Source organism: Protopterus annectens, chromosome 8.part0, assembly GCF_019279795.1.
Source record: "Protopterus annectens isolate FY-2018-M chromosome 8.part0, PAN1.0, whole genome shotgun sequence".
NCBI lineage: Eukaryota > Metazoa > Chordata > Ceratodontiformes > Protopteridae > Protopterus > Protopterus annectens.
In genome coordinates, this window is record NC_056741.1 from 277000088 (window position 1) to 277024462 (window position 24375).

Sequence of the window (24375 nt, forward strand, 5' to 3'; positions counted from 1 at the left end):
AATGAATGAAAATGACATCAGATCCATATTTTGCAAAATGTGCAGTGAAATTGTCCACAAGTTCAGAGAGGTACAAGTTATTAATATTATAACTGCTACAAAACTTGTCTGACAAACATATGTAATTTCCTTAGGGGTTGAGAATATTTTGTTTACTCCTAGAATGTTACACTTGTGGCTTAGTATTCTGAGTTGCTCCTTATTGGTGACTGAAGACTGTAATGAAACATAACTATCTCTATACATTTAGTAGCCTGATTGAGTCCTCGCTGCATCTTGATTTAATTAACTTCACTGAACCTTTTGCTAGGCCTTCCTTAGCTAATTTCTCATCCATCAAATAACCTGCTATATACAAATTCCAAAGCTTCTTTAGTAATCTTAATTACAAAGACTCATCAAATGCCTTTATGAATTAAAAACAAAAGTCAACTGTTCACATTTATTTCACTGATTTATTTACCCTTTCTTGATCAGATTAGTCCCAGAAGGCTCACAGCCTCTTTTCATGAGAGGACCGAGATAGTATTTATACTGCTGGGGAAATCTGACCAGGGTAACAGCAAACTTATCCTACTCCTTTTGATAGGTGCCAAGGGATCTATTACATCCACCTGAGCTACTATCAACTCAGGCAGATGGCACCTCGGTTTAATGTCTCATCCAAAGAACAATATACTCAGGAGTGCAGAACACCACCCACCCCCTTACTGCAGTGCAGTGCCAGGAATCCATCTACCTGGTGTGTGAATAGAACCAATACATTTCTGCATCAAAGGCAAGTGTGCTACCGGTTGCACCACTGTCACTGTCAAGTAAATGTCTATTATTCTACGTGGCAAGGCACAGTCACTCTCCATTGAGAATACTAATCCTCAATTACCTGAAACTACAAAGTTCTATACTCTTACACAAAACTCTCAAGTACATCCATACACCTGCTGAACAGAAAAATTATTTTCAACTTTCATTTCTAAATTTTAAATAATTCTAAACTTAATGTATTTTTGATAAAAGAACTTGTTTAATCAATGTTACTATCATGAAAATTCTAATGTTCAGTGTGTAGTGCTGTGGTCCTAATATGCACCTCCAAAAGAACACAAAAGCGTGGCCACTGGACAATAAGCGTGCATACATGTCTTATCTTATCTCCTCAAGACAAGCAAGTCGTTACTACATATGCCTTTTCAACTAAGGACTGTGCTTGTAAAACCTTCTGAATTTTCAAAGTGGCACAATACACCATGGTTACATAATAAGCTGCTGCAGAAGAACAAACATACAGATGTTTTTACAAATAAATCACTTGACAGCATGAGAGCGAGCTACAATGACTGAATGAACATACAGATATTTTTGCAAACACATCACTGACAGCATAAGAGAGTTCACTCACCTGCCTCATCAATTCAGGATTGTTTAGCATATGACTAATCTCTGGGTTGCGTTCCATTAGCTGCTGCATCTGGGGGTTGCTCATGATCAAAAGTCTCATTACATCAGGACTGGACATTACGTTCCTCACATAGGGGTTCTCCATGATTTGGGTCAACATATTCGGGTTTGCCATCAGTTGCCTCTGCATCTGCTGCTGCAGCTCCATGAAGTTGGCAGAGCCCATGCCAAGAATACCAAGTCCAGGAATGCCACCAAAGCCAGCTGTCAGCAGACACATTAGTAATAACCAATTAGTTGTTCAGGAATTGGGAAAGAAAAATTATTTATGGTAGTTAACTGTATTTTTTTGTACATCTGATTCACAAACTTGACAGAACTGCTCAGACCATTTTGTAGTGTAGTCACTGAATTGGCCAACAAAATCCTTAAAGGCACATGTCATGGACTCCACTACTCCAATATAAATTTTCCCCTCCACTGCTTGTTTCATACAAGCATCAAAGCTAAGTGTTGTCAAGTCCAACAGACTCCAAATAATTTAATGTATGGCTTTAGTGGGTATGTGCAAAAATGAATGAATGAATCACTCCCTCAGTCACTCAATGGCAACCATCTAGCTGCCAGTGAACACCCACATCCAGTCAAAGAATACAATGGGGGAGTGGGGTGGAAAAAGCAGACTATGATGCATTCTTGACTGAAAAGTGCTACCACTAGCTCACTCCTCCAGGGATTCCCCCCAAGGACAAACATTATGACTAACCAGTACATTTACTGGATTCTGCTACAAAGAGATGGCACTGAAAGGCAGAGGATCATAGCTCAATTAATGATACCATGGATCAAACCACAGGCAACAAATGATCTTACTTGCTCATAAGCATGTCCTTTCAGTGCTCACAACAGATGTGTGGCAAAATGCAAGAATATAACAAACATGAAAGACATAATAATGTATGAACAACGGAACAGTCAACCAAATAAGTAGTAAATACTCCTGCTCCAAATGGAATGAGCACCAGCACAAAACAGTTGAACCAATTTTCTTCCTTTCCAAGTAATTTATTAACATAAAATCACATCCAACAGGTTAAGCGCTTTCATCTAACAAGACTTCATCAGAACACTGAACAAAAATTCCATAATCCCTTTATACATCCTGACTATCCACAAATTGTGTCCCCATTAACTTTTAAAGTGCTAGTGCGAAACTTTAATAACATCCTTACATCCTAAATAATAAATTCAAACTGCATCCATATAAAATAAATATATATAAATACAATATTAATACTTCCACATTTGATAACATATACATACAAAAATGTAATAAATATGTAAATATGATACTAAACGAATGTTAAAAAAACATTTAAAATCCCCATACTCATACTATCTCCTATCAGCTTCTAGGATGGGCTTAATTGACAGATACTCATTAATTCCTGGGGGAACAGATGCATTCAGTCTAATCTGCCATCTCACTTCCCTCTCCCCCACTATCCTCTTGATGTCACCTCCCCTGGGGTTTGCCTTAACCAATTCCAGTATCCCAAACTGGAATCCAGTACACTCATTGTTGTTACTCAAATGTTTCCAAAGTGCATTTTTATCATCACCCTTTTTAATACTGTACTCATGGTCATATATTCTATTTCTTAAGCATCTGGTGGTCTTGCCCACATAAAAACTTGGGCATTTGATACACTTCGCCAGATTCACCAGATGCTTAGACCTACAATTACCTTTTTGGAACTGTATTCTAGTTCTATTTGTGTCTTCAAGTGTGATTGTAGGGGAGTTAATGATGTACTTGCACTGCCTGCAGGTCCCACATCTCTGTGTCCCTTTGTTCGCAGTGCCCAAGGGTTTTGTTTTTATTTCTAACAATTTTTTCATATTCCTCCCATTCCTGAAAACAAATAATGGTTTCTCCCCTACTATTTTGGAAACATCATTGCCCACCTTCATTATATTCCAATGTTTTTCCAGGATCCTTCTAACCTCCCTACTGTGTAACCCATACTGTAATACACATGCTTTACCATAGTCGATGTCATAGTTTGATCTTTTTGTATCACACGTGACCAGAATGTCAGATACACTCCCATCTTTACTACCTAATAAGGGTTTATATTTCTTACCCCATTGTCGTTTAACGTAACTGGTGACATCAATCACCATATCCATAGGATATCCCCTATTCATAAAATATGTCCCTATTTTTCGTAACTCACAATCAACATCATTTATATTAGATGTCATCCTGGCCGCCCGTATACACTGGCCCTTAATTGGCATGAAAGACATTCAAAATAAGATCTGGAGGCTGGACGATAAACTGAATAAAAGTACACTGTGGATTCATTCTCCCAACAGAAGAAAAGGACAAGTAAATCCCTTCTGCACCTCTCCTCAGTAAGCAATATGACTGGGCATCACTAACTACTATGGAAGCAATCACTGCTGAAAGAGCTGCATGCAATGCTGACACCTGGCAGTGAAGACTTCATGTTCCAATATCAAAGGAAACAGTATAGCAAGCTTGATTAAAAGAAGTTTAATACAGTGCGACTTACTCAACTATTCAAGGTGCATTTTGTCTCAACTTACACAATATTGAGGCTTCAGGTGTTGAACTAACTGATGTTGGTGGTGTTGCTGCTGTAGTGTTGGTTGTTGGCACTGTGCTTTGGGAAGAATCATCTCCACTCCTCTCGTCTAATGTTACAGGAGATGGACAGTCTGCAGTCTGGGGAGCAGAGACATCGGAAGCCCTGCAGAAAATTACCAACATACACCGATAAGCAGCCTAGCAATTTTAATAATCAGAAAATTTCTTCTTCATGTACACAATTAGGAAAAAAAAAAAACATTAACTGTGTTCTCTTAAATGCCATTGCTACACATTAAAGTACAAACCAGATACAGTAACCACATCAAACACAGCAAGTAAACCTGACTCCCTGGCACAGAAAGATGGAGGCCTTGCTGTGACCCAAGTGATTGGGGTTCAGTTAGCTGCCCCAGCACTGGAGAAATCAGGAAGGGAGAGGAGTGCAGGGGTGGCGTGCATCTCAGTCACTCACTCACCTCTCCTGGGGAAAGGGAGTGGTTTGCATGCACCAGAAGGCAAAACAGGGCAGTGCAATCTCTCTGGTGGAGACGGGAAAAGTACAGTTTTGTACCTACCATAAATGTAGATGTTAGAGTGCTAATACAGCTGCAGTCATAACAGATGGGTTCTCCTGCCATCAGGCGGGTCCTCGGTCGGCCGAATTCCAAAGTCTAGGTCCGGCGTCGGTTGTCATCGCTTCTTCCCTGATGCCAGTGCGACAGGGGGTATAAAAGAACCAGCCGATGCCATTTTCTTCAGTTTTTCTTGCCCCAGATGTCAGGTGCCCCCAGGAAGAAGGCAATACATAAAATTATGTAACAATGCAATGCAATGCAATATAATCAAAGACCAGTAGTTGCAAGCAAATACACCATAAAAGAAGACCCCTAGAGGGGAAGGAGGGAGGGAAACCTGGACTGCAGCTGTATTAGCACTCGAACATCTACATTTATGGTAGGTACAAAACTGTACTATGTTCATCGTGCATACAGCTGCAGTCATAAGAGATGGGTAGAATCCAAAAGCTAAGAAAAGGGTGGTAGGCACTAGGTGGAGCTAGGAGGAGCCAAAATGCCCTGCAAGACTGCAGTGGCAAAGCCTGCTCTAGATTTGGAGTATAATGGTAGGTTGTAGTGCTTGGAGAAGGTATGCACAGAAGTCCAAGTGGCTGCTTCTAAAATATCCTTGGTAGGAACTCCTCTGAGGAAGGCTGCAGAGGTGGCTGTGGCCCTGGTAGAATGAGTTCTAATGCCTGTAGGTACAGTTTTGCCATGAAAGGAATAGCAAAAGCGTATGCAGTGGGCTATCCATTTTGAGATTGTCTGTTTGGATATTGACTTTCCTTGAGCTCCTACCGCATAGGCCACAAAAAGCTGTTCTGATTTTCTGAAAGGTTTTGTTCTGTCCAAATAATAACGCAGTTGTCTGTGGATGTCCAGGGAATGCAGTAATCTCTCCCCTTTGTTTTGAGGATTAAGATAAAAAGTAGGTAAATGTATGGCCTGATTTAAAGCTACCCTGGATACCACTTTAGGCATAAAGGACGGGTTGGTACATAATGAAACTCTGTCCTGATGGAAGATGATAAAAGGCTGGACAGCCATAAGAGCCTGTAGTTCTGAAACTCTACGAGCTGAAGTGATAGCCAGAAGGAAAGCTGTTTTCCAGGACAAATATTGTAAATTTGAAGAGGCAGCTGGCTCAAATGGAGGCAAAGTCAGTTTTTCCAGAATGAAATTAAGGTCCCAAGCAGGTATTGGTTGTTTTCTTGGAGGTCTTAAATTCTTAGCCCCTCTGAGGAACTGTCTTAATAGGGGGTGAGAGAATAAAGGTGGATCAGTGTTGTATTCTGCAGAAATGGCTGGGGCATGGATTTTGATGGAGAACGAAAGTCCACTGCTTAGCAGTTCAGCCAAATATTGTAGTATTTGAGGCAAATTCAGTTTTCCAGGGCACTGGCCCTATTTCTCATTCCAAACACAAAAACGTTTCCATTTTGCAGAGTAAGCTTTTCTAGTTGATGGATACAACCAAAAGGAGACAAGTATAAAACAATACTTCACCCAAAAAAAATAAACTTGTCGAGGAAATAAGGCAACCTCTGTTCTTCCTTAAAATATTTTAATGTTCCACCACAGGTAAATAACACGCCATCCAGGAGCACAAAACACAGCAACAGCAACAACACAAAGAGCATAAACGCCGATGAAATCCACTGCGTTTTCGTTTCAGAAACTTCTTCCGATGAAACTAGGTACATAATGAAGTTTCATGAAGCTCTTATATACTCTCCACATTGAAAATCAACACTTAATTGACAAATTAATTGCCCAATTAAACAATTAAAATTTTAAAAGTGCCCAAACCTTATATGGATTTCCTGTGTACAACTGAACTACTAACTTCTATTCTATTAGTTCCTTTTAATTAAAAACACATACAATTAAAAAATTTTTAAAACTTTTAAAAAACTTTGTTGCAATAAATATATTCATTTCAAACTTGATCAAAGAATTAGAATATGTATATATGTACTCAGAACACTCACTTTACAACTTTAAAAACTGTCATTGTAAATATCTCAAACAAGCATATTTAATTCAAATACTAATAGTGCCAACTATAGGTCATGTTTTGTATTGCTACCTAATAATCGATTGATTGTACACTTTTAAGTCAGTAATACATTTTCATTAGAAAATTTTCATCTGAAAATAGGGTGGTGCATAAGGTTACAAAAAAATTAATAATATATTGCAAATAAAAATGTTAGGTTAATAAATAAACAAGTTAATCAACCCACTATGAGTCCCACATTATTCAGTGTTATAATTTATTGGCTCTCATCTTTAAAACTGGGGCAATAGAGAGGGTCTCATTTAACCCAGGGAATTTATGCCCTTCCAAATCCAATTTTCTAGTTGATGGCCTTCTGGCCTCCAAAATGACATCCTGCACCTCCTTGAAGAGCAGGGCCTGCTGCGATGATAAGAAATCTTCCATGCGGCTAGATTGAGTGTTTTCAGCTGACTGAAGAGTTTTGAAACTGTGCTGAGTCAGAAGAAGAGGCATTAGAGGCAGGGTCCATGGTGAGGAATGCGTCAGGCTCCTCAGGAGTGGGTACCAGTGTTGCCTTGGCCAGTCCGGAGCAATGAGGATCATCTTTGGTCTGTCTGCTCTGGTCTTCAATAGGACTTTGGGCAGCAGAGGAAGAGGTGGGAAGGCATAAACTGTCATTGATGTCCAACTGAAAGAGAGAGCGTCCACTCTCCAGGCCTTTGGATGGAAGATCCTTGAGCAGAATTTTGTCAATTGATAATTTTTGTGGGAGGCAAAGAGATCTATGTCTGGCCTTCCCCATTCTTGGATTATTTCTGTAAAAACTTTTGGATGCAACTTCCATTCGTGTGGATCTGTCATATTCCTGCTTAGGTTGTCTGCCAGCGTGCTTTCCTTGCCTGGCAAGTACTGTGCTTGTAGTTCCATTTAAGTCCATGGCCATGTTCCAAAGTGACATGGCCAGTCTGCATAGGGGATAAGAATGTGTTCCTCCCTGCTTGTTTATGTACCACATAACTGTGGTGTTGTCTGTTCTTATCAATAGCTGGCCTGGATGTAGAAGGTCCTTGAAAGCTATAATAGCATTTATCACTGCTAGCATTTCTTTTTGATTTATGTGAAGGTGCTTTTCTTTTTGGGTCCATTTGCCCTGAATGCACCGGTCTGTCATGTGCGCCCCCCAGGCGTAGTCCAAGGCGTCTGTTGTGATGACTTGATTTGCTTGAGGCTTGCTGAATGGAAGACCTGTGTTTGTTTGGCATGCTTGAGCCCACCACAGAAATTCCTTTTGCAGACATGGAATTAGTGGTATTATTGTTTCCAAACTGTGGCTGTGTTGAGACCATATGTTTTTTAGGTACCATTGTAGTTTTCTCATATGCAGCTTTGCACATGGGATTAGTAAGATGCAAGATGCCAAGAATACCAGAGCCTGCAGGATTTTCCTTGCAGTCAGCCTGGTGCAATTTGCCAGTGTTCTGAAATATTGAATTAATTGCCCTTGCTTCTCTGGCGTGAGGTAGGCCATCTGGGTGTTTGTGTCCAAATTGGCACCCAGGAAAATTATCTTGCGAGAGGGTATTAGTCTTGATTTCTCTTTGTTGACTGTGTATCCTAGACAGTTTAATAACATTATTACATAAGCCAGATGTTTCAGAAGAATGTGCTTGCTGTCCGCTTGGATCAGGCAGTCGTCCAAATAAGGGTATATTTGTATCCCTTGAAGTCTGCAGTAGGCAATTACTGATGCCAGGCATTTCGTGAATACTCTGGGCGCAGTAGATAAACCAAAGGGCAATGCAGAGAATTGATAATGGGTTGAACCTGCAAGAAATCTGAGGTATCTTCTGCAATTTTGTCTGATTTGGACATGCAGGTATGCCTCCTTGAGGTCCAATGTTACCAGCCAAGACTCCTTGCCCAGCATGGGAAGAAGTTGCTGTAGAGTGAGCATCTTGAATTTTGGAACGAGTAGGAACGTGTTTAGGATGGAAAGATCCAAAATAGGTCTCCAATCTTTTCCCTTCCTTGGCACCAGAAATAGCCTGGAATAAAAACCTTGACCTTGTTCGTGTGTAGGTACCTCTTGAATAGCTTTCATGTTTATAAGACCTGAAATTTGCTTTTGTGCCTCTGCCCTTTGATTGTGTGGCAGGTTTGGCATGCCTTTCATTTTTGGAAGGGTATGAAAATGGAATTTGTAGCCTCTGTTTATAATGTTCAGGATCCATTTGTCCTTTGTGACAATATGCCAATTTTTTGAGAATAGTGCCAGCTTTCCTCCTAAGGGGGCTGCCATTTGAGACCTGGTTGGCATGCAAAGGGGAAAGTCATTGGTTTTGCTTTCTGAAAGACTGCGAGTTGTCCTCACCACCTCTTTGTGTAGGAGCTTGCCATTGTCTGCCTCTGTACGTGCCTTGTGTTTTGTCCTCTGCCCCTCGGGCGCCTGTATCTGCCTCTTTGGGGTCTGTCTGTGGCAGGAAAGGACCAGTTTTTGGAAGGCCAATTTCTACTAAAACGTGGGGGTTGAACCTGCAGAAATTCGTTCACAGTTTGCATTGATAAACTCAGTAAGCAGAAAAAAACTAGAATGAACAGCAGATGCAGGGTGGTATCCAACGAGACGGAGCCCGAATAATTCTTTCTTTACTCAATCCAATGATCAAAATGAAGTACAAATACACATAAAGTCACAGTTTAAAAATAATAAAACAACAAATTAAGCGCTTTCGTCAATACTCAGACTTCTTCAGAACAGTGAATTGCTGGCTGATAACTCCTTAAATACACACCCAGTCAATTAGTAAAATATTACCCACATCATTTCCTTTCAATTAAGAAACATCACAGGAAGTGTAAGGTAGTAGTGAATACTCCCCTGTTTGCAAGTACACAAAAAGTCAACTAACCAAATGTTAAATCAATAGTGTCACATGTAAAGAATGTTATAAGACAAAAAAATACCAATGACAATATAAATAAATCATAACATAAATAACTGTTTAAGTTTCAAAAGTGGTGCTATAGAAATTCTATCATTAAGACCTGGAGGGGAGTATGCATTCAGTCTGATCTGCCACTTTAACTCCATGTACTCCAAATATTCCTCAACAGGTCCGCCCCTTTGTCCCAAATCAACTTGTTCAAGAATAAAAAAACTAAAACTGTGATTACTTTGGTCATTAATATGCCTAAATAATGCATTCTTCATATTTTTCTGTTTGATGTCATATAAATGTTGGTAGACTAAGTCTAAAAGCATTTTTTGTTTTCCCCACATAATAACCTTGGCAGTTTTTACATACTGCAATATAAACAACCCCCTTAGTACAGCAAAACATTTTCTTTTTATTAGTAATGGATCCAAAATTCTTAAGATTAAATTTGTCTGTATCCATCATGAAAGGGCACTGGGGACATCTACCACATTTATACGTGCCACCTCTAGTGAGATTAGGTTTGCCTTTTTCAAGTAGCCCTTTTATTGATGTACTCTTTTTATAAACTATAGTGGGTCTCTTACCTATCTTGTCCAAGACCCCAATATCATTATCAAAAACCTTCCAATATTTATGTATTATGTATTTGATTTCTTCAAAATCTGCAGAATATGCAAGTGTCAATGCATGTGTAAAAATAGTATTATTGTGCCTCACATTATTGTGGCCATCCCTATTGCCCAATAGGGCTCTAAAGTGTCCACTGGTCCTCTTATTTATAACTTCCTGAATGATGTTTGATAGAAAAGGCTCTGGATAACCTCTTCTCTGAAACATATTGGACAAATTGTCACATTCTTTGGTAAAGTCGTAAATGTCAGACATCATCCTGGCCAATCTAACACATTGGCCCTTGACCAGGGCCCTTCTTCTGGTGCAAAGGATGTGCACTAGTAAAATGTAATAATGTGTTAGAATAGGTTGGTTTCCTATATAGTTGGGAAATAAAACAGTTGTTCACATAATCTTTCTTTATGGTAATGTCCAAATAATGAATATAATCTAGATCCTTGACCATAGTAAATCTCAAAAAACTGGTGGTACTGTTCATGTACGAAAAGAACCTATTCAAATCTTGTTCTGATTGATTCCAAAACAGGACAATATCATCAAGGTATCGCCCATACAATACCCATGAAGTCCTGAATTCGGAGTTAAAAATGTATTGATCTTCCCAATGTGCTAAGACAATGTTGGCGAAGATTGGTGCACAACATGCACCCATGGCAACTCCAAGCCTTTGTTTAAATAAATGTCCTTCAAATGTAATGAAATTGTTTTCCAAAACCATCTCCATACAAGTACGGATGGTCAAGATGGTGTCATGATTCAATGACGAATTACTGCATAGAAACTCATAGAACCAGTCCAGACCTATACCATGTGGTATAACTGAAAACAGGTCACAGACGTCAATAGTCACCAGGATGAGGTTACTGTCATACATATTCTGATTGACTTTACCAAGTAAGTCCCATGACTCCTTAATTATAGTAGTCCAATTATCAAGGACCCCCCCTTAGTCATACTGTCAATGTATTTTGCTATACTAAATATTTTGGAGGCTTTAGCATCTACAATGGGTCTTAAAGGTGGACTGTGTATTGATTTGTGAATTTTTGGTATTCCAAATATGGTGGGAATCCTGGGATGTTTGGTTACAATGTAGTTGTGTGTGTCTAGTGTGATTTGTCCATTCAGTAAAAGTTGCTCCAATTCTAAGTCAATGTTACGATATGCTATGTTTAATTCATTTCGTGAGGTCTCAGTGTACACTTCACTATATAGTATGTCCAACATTCTACTATTGTAATCATCAGTATTCATAATAACCAGACCCCCACCCTTGTCCGGTTTCATAAGTCTTATATTAGTCTGATGTAAAATTTCACTCAAAATACCCTTCTCCTCTATTTTTAAATTGTCTATGGGTGAGTCATTATGCCTACAACCCAATCGTGTTCTAATGTCGTTTTCACATAGAACCTCAAATATTTGTACCAAAGGGTGATTGGGAGGTTGAAAGGTACTTGGTCTTCTAAGGTTTGAGCCACAAGTAAAATTACTATCAGGAAAAAATAAAGCTAGATTTAATTTCCTTGTAAATAGTTTTAACTGCACCATAACATCTACTATGTTGCCCTTGCTAGTAGGCACAAAATTCATACCTTTGGATAGAAAATCGGCCCATTCCCTAGTGACAGTAAGACCACTGTAATTATAAATACTGAAGTCACCCAAATCATTAGTCACAATTGAAAGAATCACATTTTCAGTCTCCGTATGTGATGGGCTGCTTATCTCCGGTAGTTGTTCCATCCCCCCTCCCCCTCCGTGGTGCAGATCGAGGACTGTAATAATTCGACCTCATCTGTCTTTGGTTGATTAGCCTCTCCGATCTCCTGAGGGGGGCTTGTTCTAAAGGGATTTCCTCTCCTTCCTTATCATCTTGTCTCTCACAAGCTTGCCCTAACGTATAAGTACTGTGATTACCAGTCATTTGATTAAATTGCCCTCTTGGGGGGTCTGGATAAGCCACACCCTTCTCATAATCCATTCTGTCCCTACATAACTTCCTTTCCTTTCTCCCTTTTAAATCACTGAGTTCGTTATAGACAGTATCAAACACAGCATTAAAAACATTTTTCTTAGATTCAAACAACAAGTCATTTTTAATGTTGACATCTACCTGATTAATTTCTCTTAACAATAATGCCATTTTCTTATTGTTATCCACAATAAGAATACGTAACAATTCACAGCCTTGTCTGTTAAAAAATCCCAAAAGTTCTTTGTAAAGATGTGAATCCTTTTCCAACCCGGTTGGATATTTCCACATTTGTAGTCCTTTAGGGACTTGCTCCCTCTTAATACATTCAGTTAGGTACTCATTTTCTAACTGAATTTTCTTATATTTGAATAACAAAGTTTTAAACATGTGGATTTGTTGATCTAGTGTACCCAGGTCAGAATTCACATTCTCATTCCTACAATTTAAACCGAGATCAGTTTTTAACCAATGTTCTATGGAAATGTTAACATAGTCCGCTTCACGAGGCTCAGGATCCATTTGTCCTTTGTGACAATATGCCAATTTTTTGAGAATAGTGCCAGCTTTCCTCCTAAGGGGGCTGCCATTTGAGACCTGGTTGGCACGCAAAGGGGAAAGTCATTGGTTTTGCTTTCTGAAAGATTGCGAGTTGTCCTCACCACCTCTGTGTAGGAGCTTGCCATTGTCTGCCTCTGTATGAGCCTTGTGTTTGTCCTCTGCCCCTCGGGCGCCTGTATCTGCCTCTTTGGGGTCTGTCTGTGGCAGGAAAGGACCAGTTTTTGGAAGGACAATTTCTACTAAAACGTGGGGGTTGAACCTGCAGAAATTCTTTCACAGTTTGCATTGATTTAGCCTTTTCCTCCATTTTCCGTAATACTTCATCAGCATTTGCCCCAAATAGTACATCCTTTTGAAGAGGGGCGTCTAGTAATTTAGCTTTGACATGGTCAGGCAAGGCTTGTTCCTTGAGCCAGGCATGCCTACGTACGACTGAGCCTTTAACAGCAGCTCTACATGAGGCCTCTAGAGCATCAAAACCACATTGTAAGGTATGTTTACCCACTTGTTCTGCACTATGCATCAAATCCTGCAACTCCTTCATGTCTGGTTGTTCAGGTTGTGACATTCTACTTTTCAATTGAGATAACAGAAACTGTTGGTATTTTAGCATATGAAAGTGACAGTTTAAGGCCCTCATGGATAAGGTAGCAGAGGTATATACCTTTTTTCCCCACCTTTCTAAGGATCTGGAATCTCTCTCGGAAGGCAATGGGTTTTTGGCAATGGAGGCCTTAACTCCCTTGGGCCTCTGTGAGATGGTTTCTAGGTCAGCAGCATGGCTTTTGTATAGAAATTGGTGTGAGTCAGGAACCCTGTAGTACCAGTCAGGCTTAACTGGAGCTGGAAGAAGAGAGTCCGGGTTAAGGCAGGCCACTGAGTAAACATCATCTAGGATGTCCAGGACAGGAGGTATAGCCAGAGGCCTGTGCTGGGGTAACAAAAGAAATTCCCTGAGCCTTTTCTTGGAATCTGAATAATCCTGGCCTTCCCAGTGAAAGTGTTCCCTTAAGGTATGTAGAGTTTCACCAAATGAGTAATCCTCAGGGGGGGATACAGAAGGAATAGATTCCTCTGCATCAGAGTCTTCAAAAGGGGAGTAAGACTGTTCCTGATAATCAGAGTGCTCAGAAATAATGGAACCCTGATCAGAGGAGGGGGAATCTTCCTCCACTCTAGGTCTTTTGTCCGGAGGTGGCTGAGAACCTCTGATTAGAGTAATTAAATCCTCAGCCATTTTAAGCATCTGTTTCTTAGGCATGGGGCCTGGAGATGGGCCCTGTGTAGCTGGTCTCTTAGGGTGCATGGTAGCTTTAGACTTGGTGAAAGCCTTGATGGAGAAAGAAGAGGAAGGTCTGAAGACATCTTGAGTGGAGGTGGACCTATCCACATTCTGTATTTCAATGCCAAGCGTGGCTTCGGTATCTGTAGTCAGGGTGTGGGCCAAGGAGCCTGCGACCTCGGGTACAGGAGACACCGCCAAAGATGTGTCATCGGTAATCAGGGGCTGCGTAGGCGCCTCGCTGAGAACCGGACCACGTGTAGTCGGCTTTGGCGTGGTGTCGGTAGAGGCCGCGGACCTAGAGTGTCGGTCCTTGTCTTTGCGTTTTTTAGACAAAACCGGAGTCTGAGTATCCGACGACATAGTATAGTTAAATGCTTTCCCAAAATAATGCTGGGCGAACTCCGCCCAACGCTTAATAGTGCGTTTGTTGAATGTAGCACAAAAGCGACAGACCGAGACGTCGTGGTCTGGGCCTAAACAAGGTATACAGAGGGAATGGAAATCCTTATGCGGTATTTGCTTCCCACAAGAAATACAATTATTAACTTTGTCTGACATCGGTCTGAGGCAAGAAAACGTTTCCCCAACGGGGTACTTAGCTTTTAAGAAGACTTTGGTTCCAAATTTTTCGTAATCTCAGGAGCTGGCCGACCGGCACTTGCAAACTGCTTCTGCTTCGGGCACCGCGCGGCAAGAAAGACTGGAGAAAATGGCATCGGCTGGTTCTATTATACCCCTGTCGCACTGACGTCAGGGAAGATGCGACGACAACAGACGCTGGACCTAGACTTTGGAATTCGGCCGACCGAGGACCCGCCTGATGGCAGGAGAACCCATCTGTTATGACTGCAGCTGTATGCACGATGAACATCACCAACACCTATGCTGTAGGAAAAGAAACCTACAAAGCTATTTCCCTTGTGGAAGTGATGGGGCATCCTTTTCAGACATTCCACTGCATGTCTCTCCCTGGCACCATGCTAGGTGTGCCCCTGTGTGGCAGGAATATGGAGAAAATGCATGACCACCCCTGAAGGCTGCCTGAATGACAACTTCTCTCCATCAGCATTTGCCTGATGAAGTGAATGAATAAAATGATAGGCCGAAAGAGAATCCGAGAAAAAGTTCTGCCTGAAGAAGAGTCTTCATGAAACAAAGACAGCAAACAGAATTATAAAATCTTTAAGTTCCCATAAACTATGCTAGGCATTTTACAGCAACAACCCCCCTTTAAAGTAAATGTCAAATCAAACATGCAACAAGTACTTGGTTTGTGCCACACACAGACTGAGTGAAGCAGATCCAAAGATAAAAATTTTATGAAATCAATTCATAATTGACCATGGTCATCTTAGGGTCCGTTTCACAATCTCTGGAACCCTGAAAATAAAAAAAACTCTTTTCCTATGCTTTATATCTATACTTTATACAAAAGGGAAAAAAAAGACAGAAAAACAGTCAACAGCTCCCAACTCTGTACAATAAGCCTCACGTGGCTAAATCACTGAAGGAACAACACACATTTCTGATGAACTAAAGAATATCATGCTTTTTAAGCTGGCATGGTAAGAATATATTTATGAAGTGTACCCTCATAAAACTGGACTTCTCTATTCCTGTGAAGGTGAAGGGAGTAGAAACTTCATGTTTACAAAACCCAGAATTACCCATTCTTGTAGAATCATTTTGGAATGCAGTTTTACTCTGGGCCATCAGTATAAGTTGCTGATTTTAAATGTTAGGACAGCAATGGCTGACATCAGTACAGAGGATATACTGCATGACTTTAGAGCAACATAACAGAATATGTTATCAGGTGGAAAAAAAAAGGCTGATGGATAATTATTTTGGAAAAGTTTCATGCTGGTATATAATAACCAGAAGGATCCACTGCTGATTCTAGGAATTTTTTCATTAAGTATATACTGTAAGAATATACTGTGTATAAAAGTTTAGTCAGTCATTTTACCACTCTATCATGTACAGAGGAATCACCCAGTATGCAACTAAATGACTGACTGTGGTGGAAGTTCATGGAGAGAATGACAATTTTTATCATGTGGTCTGTTTCAGTCTCTAGAACCTTGGAAAACATTAACTCAAACTTATTTCATCAACCTATAGTAAACGCCTTAAAACTAAAAAGGCCATATTTTCTATTCATTATACTGGAAAAATACTGATCCCCTCCTAAAATAAAGGTATGAGCAAATGCACTTAATGTAACTTTTTTTTTAAAGATACACTACTGTACTATAACTATTACATGATCTTTTTAAATACTTACGTGACTCTCGTGCTAAACATATTATTTTCTTCATCCCACCATGTTATGTTTACAGTCATTCTAATGCTGATCTACTGCATGCTTTCTGGAAATGTAATACATTTTCAAAATTTTGAATAAAATTAATTCATAAATTATTAAACATCAATTAACGAGGAAATAAGCTACTTGGCAACAACCATTCTTGGACTTATGGAACTTGCAAAAGAAAACTACACTATTTACCATGGTTACTGCTCCTGCAGAGTTTTACATTAATGAAAGCGGACTAACCTGCACAGTAATTCAATTTCTAAGATTCCAACTACACTAAAATAAGGCCTAAAAGCAGTCAAACTGTTTCACTAACCATTTTATGAACCTGGAAATCTCAATGCTCCCATTACACAAATGATTTAAAATTTGAAATTTGTTGTACATTTACTTATATACTAAGTGTTTATGTTGTAGTACTTGTGTGTTTCCGTTTTAAGATGTTTATGGCTCTTTTACTGCATGCTTACATCAACTGAAACAGAGTTTTTATATGTGCAATTCTTGTTCACTTTTGAAAAATAAAAAAAAGGATATCTGACAAAAGGAATACATACAGTTCATACTGACAAGATGCTAACCTGGTATCCATCTGCTAACTCTTGGCACCAAAGCTACTAGTGAAGTGCTACTTCCAAGATGGCTGCACATTGAGTAACAGCATAATTTCAGCTCTCCCAGTGTAAAAACAGGAACTCAGAAGAGAGCCAGTGAACTCATTTTTGGGGTAAATTTTGGTAACTGGCTAGTAAGTGCACTGCCTGGATGCCAGCAAAAAAGAAATTCAGAGAATCTGAAAGAAAACCAACCACAAAAGGTAAGGGAAAAAAACACTGAATGGGAAGAATTTTGCAGCTCTTTAGCAAAGGGCAGTGAAAGCTGCAGCTCTGGTACAAGACATGGACTTCCAGTAACCTAGAGGAAAAAAATAAAAGTCAAATGTACTCAGAGCTGATTAAGTAAACAAAACACTGATGGAGTGTATCAACTCAAATAAAAGACTGGATACAATGGAAGAAGCTTTAAACAAATATTCAGATGAGGTGATAACATTTGAAAACCAGAGGGCAAAATGAAGAAAAAGGTTTGCTGAATATGAGACTGCTCAGGAAGAGATGTTCAAAATCACAGAATATGAGGACAGAGTCTGAGATTTTCTGCTGTACCAGAGAAGCTGGAAGAAACAAACTGTATTAATTTTATGAAAGCACAAATAAGCAACTGGATTGAGATTCCACAGCAGGAGCTGTTAACTGAAAGGGCACATAGTGTGTATGCTCCAAACCTGGCCACGAGAAGGCAACTTAGACCTTTAATAGTAAAGATACAATCCTACCAGCAGGAGAAGTTCATTCTGACAAAAAAAAAAAAATATGAGACAGTAAAGTGCATGCTGAACACTAGGCAGAACAGTAGTGTTATTTCACTAATCAGGGAATGTAGAGAAGCAGACGTGGGATGAACTAAAGAATATCATGCTTTTAAGCTGGCACGGCAAAAATATATTTATTTATGGAGTAGACCATCATACAACTGTATCCACCTATCTTCAGAATATTCTTTCCTGGAGAGTCAAAAATATTTTTATGCAGCACATGCTAAGAAGGAAATACAAAAGTTTGTTCAACAAAAAGTGAGCTGTGAAATAGGAGATTCTGCTTCTTGTTCTTCTGGTAATAAAGACCAGAGAGAGACTGTGTCAGTGAAACCTCTTCCAGCGTTTCAACAGAAAATGCTTGAGAGACAGAAAAAAAGTATAAGAGTTGACTAGAAGAACCAACAGTACACTGGAAAGGAAGTAGAGACTGGATATGGGAGATGGAGATAAACAGGAATAAAGCCAGCAATGCAGAAATTGACAAATAAATGTGGGATTAATTATATTTGCGAAACATGACTTTTTGACTTTGTTAAACTTGTAGGACACTCTAAAGCATATGCCCTACTTCATGTCATTAATGTTTGGAGGAACACTTAGGAGAGGAGGAAAAGGAAGGAAATATTTAAGTGTAAGTAAAACAAACTTTTGTTCTTAACAGTAGTATTTGTATAGTACATGATATCTGCATGCTATCAAGTACAGTTTTCTCAGTTATTTTCAAGTGTAATGGGGACACTAACAGATGCCCCTGTTTTTCCCCTTCTTTTCTCTTTCACCTTGTACAGTTTTAAGAAATGTAGGCAGTGCAATGTAAAAGTCTGTTCAAGAGTATGATGCAAGAAAAAAGGATCTGCTTTTTCTCATTCTTGCATGGGGAATGACTGGATTAAGACTCTTGGCTTTATCTAGTAAGAAGTTTTAAGAAAAAACAGATAAAAAAACACTGAACGTAATAAAGCTCTCCTCTAGCATATAAATAAATATGTACTTACAGAAGCAACCCTCTATCTGGTTCTCATGTCTCCATGTAGACAATCTGATAATGCGCAATAAAAACAGAATACTTCTTTCTTATACTGGCTTTCTTTCAATGGCTAGATCATCATGTTTCTGAAAGCAATCAAGTGTTTTCTTATACTGGGACAGCAATAAAGAGAAGACAAAAAACAGACAGCACTTAGCAGAAGCACATGCTGTACCCATGAATCTTAGCATGGATAACCTTCCTTTTAGCTTAACCCAAGTCCGAGTGTGGCTGCCAGTTTGGGATGTTTAGTGGAACTACTCGGGTAATAGAAAATAGAAAGGGTTGTCGCCAAGCTCATGGAGCCTATAAGAAGGAAGATGACATATCCTATAGAGGTACTAGAAATATTTCGGAAATTTTATGAAAGTCTGTATAAAGCAGAGAAATATGGATATCAATAAAAGGTACAAATAGAAATGTTTATGGAAAGATTAAATATGCTAAGGTTACAGTAGATGAGGTTCAATTACAAACAGTTCAGAAAGCAGCAGAGGAGATAAAAACGGTGATGTATAACCAGTCAACAGGAAAGTCCCAGGAATAGAAGGTATTCCTGTGCAAGTGTGGAAGCTTGTAGGAAACAAAATGGATACAAATCTGGAAGGTTTTAACAGTATGTTTAGAGGAGAAGCATCAACTTCCTGGAAGAAAGCGGTAGTGGCTCTAATACCTAAAGAGGGTAAAGACCATCACATTCAACTTCATACAGGCCCAATTCAATCCTAAACCATTATTATAAAGTGCATGTCTACAAAGTTAAAAGAATAGCAAAGGTGATGCCAAAATTTATAGACATGTACCAATGTGGTTTTGTGGAGGGGAGGTAAACATATGACATTAACAGAACACTGATGATCCAACACAGAAACTGAATGTAAGAAAATACCCCTGTTGTTGGTGGGTCTTGATGTAGAGAAAGCATGACAGAGTAGGCTGGGAGTTTATGAGCAGGGCAATGGAAGCAATTACATTCCCAATTATAAGGCTGATTAGGAGGATATATGAGGGAGCAGAGATAAAAATTAAAGTGGGTGGGTTCCTCTCAATTTCTTTTTGAGCAGAGGAACTAGGGAGGGGTGTCCCCTTCCCCCATTGTTATTTGCACTACATTTAGAACCACTGGAAAAGAAAATAAGAGACTCAAAAATTCAAAGATATAATTAGTATGGTAGTCAAGAAAAGCTGGTTCTATTTGCAGATATTATTTTATATCTGATAAAACCAGAAAAAGAACATTACAGTGTTGTAGAACATTCTAAGTCAGTTTTAAATCTTTTTAGGATACAAAATTAATAAAGCTAAAACAAAGGCAAAAGCTGTAAATTATGTACCCACAAACAAATTGGTTTAGCAATATCCATATTTACAGAGATGTGATAAAATGAAGTACTTAGAAGTATAGTTAAAAAGGATTCTGGTGTAGCAGCTAAGGATGTGTGGGAATATACTAAGCAAAAGACAAACAAAAACTGAGAAACTAGAAGCTCTGTTATATAGATATGGACATGGACAGCAAGTTACAAGCAGTTAAAATGTTTTTGATCCCTTTAGTTTTATACACAGGTCACGCATATTTTTATTAACCAGAAGATAAGTTGTGGATAGCAACTAATAAAAAGCTGAAGGATTTTATCTGGAAGAGGAGGATGGGAAGAGTCAAGTGCGATAAACCTATTCTTCTAACTGAACAAGGCAGTTTGGGATTACCCAATTAGAAGGGGTATTTCAGAGCTACACAGTTAAGGCTCCTGTACACAACACAAGCAGAAGCCTTTAATTCAAAATGGAAACAGATGATGAAGGTAGGGAAGCTCAAGAAACAAGAACAGACTGGGACTTTGGATGCAGATTCTTTAGGAAAACAATAACCATGCAGAATATTACATTTATAAAGTAGCAAAAAGTATTCTACGAACTAAGCCACCATGGGAATGGAGAAAGGAGATTTTGCTGATAAGGGTAACTGCAATTAGGGATACAGACAATAGACAAGAGGGGGGTGGAATTTACTGGAGAAAACTGCTAAAAAGAACCAAAGCACTGGGAGGAAATAATTAGAGAGGGAAAGGTAATAGAATGGGAAGAGGCCAAGAATTTATTTGAACTGTGGGACAGAGAATGCCTTCCCTATCAAGGACTGATAGAGTACAGGCAAACAAAGACACAGGGGAATCCAAAGCGAAAGACCAGCACTTGTAGAGTTTAGACTCTAGAACAAAAGCTGTTGTTAAAAAGGGAATATTCAGTAGACCATACATAAAAAACTGCAGGATAAAGTACAGTTTTGTACCTACCATAAATGTAGATGTTCGAGTGTTCACCCTGCTGCAGTCATCACACTCTGGTTATCCTGCTGTCAGGCGGTCCCGCAGTCGGCCAGAATTCCAAAGTCTTGGTCCGGCATCGGTTGCTGCCGCTTCTTCCCTGACGTCAGTGCGGCAGGGGTATTTAAGAGGCATCTGATGCTATTTTCTTCAGTTTTTCTTGCCTCAGATGTCAGGTGCCCCCAATAGGTAGGCAAAAAAAAAAAAAAAAAATAATATATATATATATATATATATATATATATATATATATATATATAAAAATCAAACAAAACCCTTAGGCACAAACAAATACACCACAGAGGTAGTATGGAGGGAGGGTAACCTGGATTGCAGCAGGGTGAACACTCAAACATCTACATTTATGGTAGGTACAAAACTGTACTATGTTTATCGTGTTACCCTGCTGCAGTCATCACACTTGGGTTGAATCCCAAAGCTAAGGATGGGAGGTGGAATCAAACAGGGTTAGAAGAAGCTAGTGGGCCCTGCAAAACTGCAGTGGCAAAACCAGATCTAGTCTTAGAGTATAGAGGTAAATGATAGTGTTTGATGAAGGTGTGCACTGAACTAAGTAGCAGCTTCCAGAATGTCCTTGGTTGGCACTCCCCTGAGAAAGGCTGCTGATGTAGCTGTAGCCCTGGTGGAGTGGGACCTAATGTTAGAAGGTACTGGTTTCCCATGATGTGTGTAGCAAAAACGTATACAATGTCCTATCCATTTTGAAATGGTCTGTTTTGAGATGGCTTTTCCTTGTGATCCTGTAGCATAGGCTACAAAAAGCTGGTCAGTTTTTCTGAAAGCCTTAGTTTTATCCAAGCAGTAACGTAATTGCCTGTGAAAGTCCAAAGAGTGCAGGAGTCTTTTTCCTTTGTTCTGGGGATTTGGGAAGAAGGTGAGCAAGTGAATGGTTTGGTTTAGGGCCATACTGGATACCACCTTTGGCATAAAAGGAAGGATTAGTTCATAGAGACTCTCCATCTTGAAAAATGAGGAAAGGTTCCACTGCCATTAGTGCCTGTAGCTCAGACTCTTCTAGCTGAGGTTATTGCTAGTAGTAGGGCAGTTTTCCATGAAAGAAATTTTAAATCAGCTGAAAAAGCTGGTTCAAAGGGCGGCAGTGTAAGCTTTTCCAGAACAAAGATGAGATTCCAAGTAGGTGTTGGAGCTCTCCTTGGTGGTCTTAAGTTTTCAGCCCCTCTGAGGAACTGTCTTAGGAGTGGATGTGAAAATAAAGGAGGATCCGTGCTGTAATGCACTGAAATTGCTGAGGCGTGGATCTTAATAGATGAAAAGGAAAGTCCTTTGTGTAACATCTCAGTCAAATATTGTAGAATTTGAGGGATGTTTGGATCAAGGGGGTTTAGGCCTTTAGCCTGGTTCCAGGCGCAAAATCTTTTCCATTTGTCTGAATAGGTTTTCCTGCTGCTGGGCCTCCTGGCCTCCAGAATGACATCCATAACAGCTTTGGATAAAGGTGTTGGTTGGTTGTTTAGGTAATTTGCCATGCAGCCAGGTTTAAAGTCTTGAATGACATCCATAACAGCTTTGGATAAAGGTGTTGGTTGGTTGTTTAGGTAATTTGCCATGCAGCCAGGTTTAAAGTCTTGAGCTGGCTGTGTAGAATCGGATGGTCTCGCTGGGTGAGCAGGTGAGAAATTTGTGGCAAAGTCCATGGTGGGTCGTGGGCCATATTCCTTAAAATTGGATACCAATGTTGGTGTGGCCAGTCTGGTGCAACAAGTATCATTTGTGGCCTCTCTAATCTGACTTTCAGCAGTACCTTTGCTAGAAGAGGCAGTGGAGGAAGTCATAAACTGTTAATGTTTTCCAACTGAATGAGAGGGCGTCCACTTTCCAAGCTAGTAGATGGAAGGTCCTTGTGCAAAATTTTTGAAGTTGGTGGTTGTGGGGGCTTGCAAACAGATCTATGTCTGGGCATCCCCATCTTTGAACTATCATTGCAAATACTTGTGGATCTAGTTTCCATTCGTGTGGATCCATGATGTTTCTGCTTAGGTCGTCTGCCAATGTGTTTTTCTTTTCTGTCAGGAACTGTGCTTGTAATTGAACCTGGTAAGAGAGTGTAGTGTTCCACAAGGTCATTGCTTGCCTGCATAGAGGGTAGGAATGTGTGCCCCCTTGCTTATGTACCACATAACTGTGGTATTGTCCGTCTTTATTAGTAGTAGAAGGTCCTTGAAAGCTGTTAGGGCATTCTGCACTGCTAGCATTTCTTTTTGATTGATATGCAGGTGTCTCTGATCTGTAGTCCATTTGCCCTGAATGCACTGCCCTGCCATGTGTGCTCCCCAGGCATAGTCTGATGCATCTGTTGTCGTAGTTTGCCTGGCTGTGGGTAAGGTGAAAGGCTGACCCTTGTTGAGGTGACATGCCTGGTGCCCACCATAGAATTTCCTGTTGAAGGCAGGGAATGAATGGTATCATTGTCTCCAAACTGTGGCTGTGCTGAGTCCATACACTTTTCAGGTACCATTGTAATTTCCTCATATGCAGTTTTGCAAATGGTATTAGAAGAATGCAAGATGCCATGAATCCCAAGGCCTGCAGAATTTTTCTTGCAGGGAGTTAGGTCTTTGTTGCCATTATTTTGAAATATTGAAACAGCTGTCGTTGCTTGTCTGGCATGAGGAAAGCCATCTGGGCCGTTATACTCAGGCTGGCACCCAGGAATATTATGTTTTGTGAGGGTACTAGTTTAGATTTCTTTTCGTTTACTGTGTACCCTAGGCAACTTAGAAGGTGTTTGACAAATGCCAGATGCTTTAAAAGAATGTCCTTGCTTTCTGCTTGAATAAGGCAGTCGTCCAGGTATGGGTATATTTGAATTCCTCTTTGTCTGCAGTATGCAATTACTAGTGTCAGGCATTTTGTGAAGACCCTGGGCGCAGTAGATAAGCCAAAGGGCAGTGCAGAGAATTGGTAATGCGTTGAACCTGCAATGAAGTGGAGGTATCTTCTGCAATTTTGTCTGATAGGGACATGCAGGTATGCCTCCTTGAGGTACAAAGTGACTAGCCAAACATTCTTGCCCAGCATGGGAAGAAGCTGCTGTAGTGTTAGCATCTTGAATTTTGGTACTTGCAGATAGGTGTTCAGAATTGAAAGATCCAGAAAGGGTCTCCATGCTTTGTCCTTTCTTGGGACTATGAAGAGTCTTGAGTAAAAACCTTGTCCTTGGTCCTGTGCAGGTACCTGTTGAATGGCTTTCATGTTCATGAGAGCTGTAATTTGTATTTGTGCCTCTGCCCATTGATTTGGTGGCAGGTTTGGCATTCCTTTGATCCTCAGTAAGGTAAGAAAGTGGAATCTGTAGCCTTGGGAGACAATGT

At 39.9% G+C, this 24375-nt stretch overlaps 1 protein-coding gene and 1 long non-coding RNA gene across 2 annotated transcripts in view; both read right to left on the minus strand.

Moving 5' to 3' along the window:
* The window catches only part of UBQLN4 (ubiquilin 4), a gene marked incomplete in the record, with an annotated part of 792664 nt that overhangs the window by 686446 nt on the left and 81843 nt on the right, over window positions 1-24375 (minus strand). The window contains 2 exon segments of the mRNA XM_044079769.1: window positions 1400-1662; window positions 4015-4178. Of these exon segments, the coding sequence (XP_043935704.1) occupies window positions 1400-1662; window positions 4015-4178 (427 nt within the window).
* Window positions 9050-13031, minus strand: LOC122808753. Its single transcript, XR_006365821.1, has 2 exons — window positions 12945-13031; window positions 9050-9109 (listed from the first exon to the last, which is right to left on the minus strand). It is a non-coding gene; the product is annotated as an uncharacterized LOC122808753 (long non-coding RNA).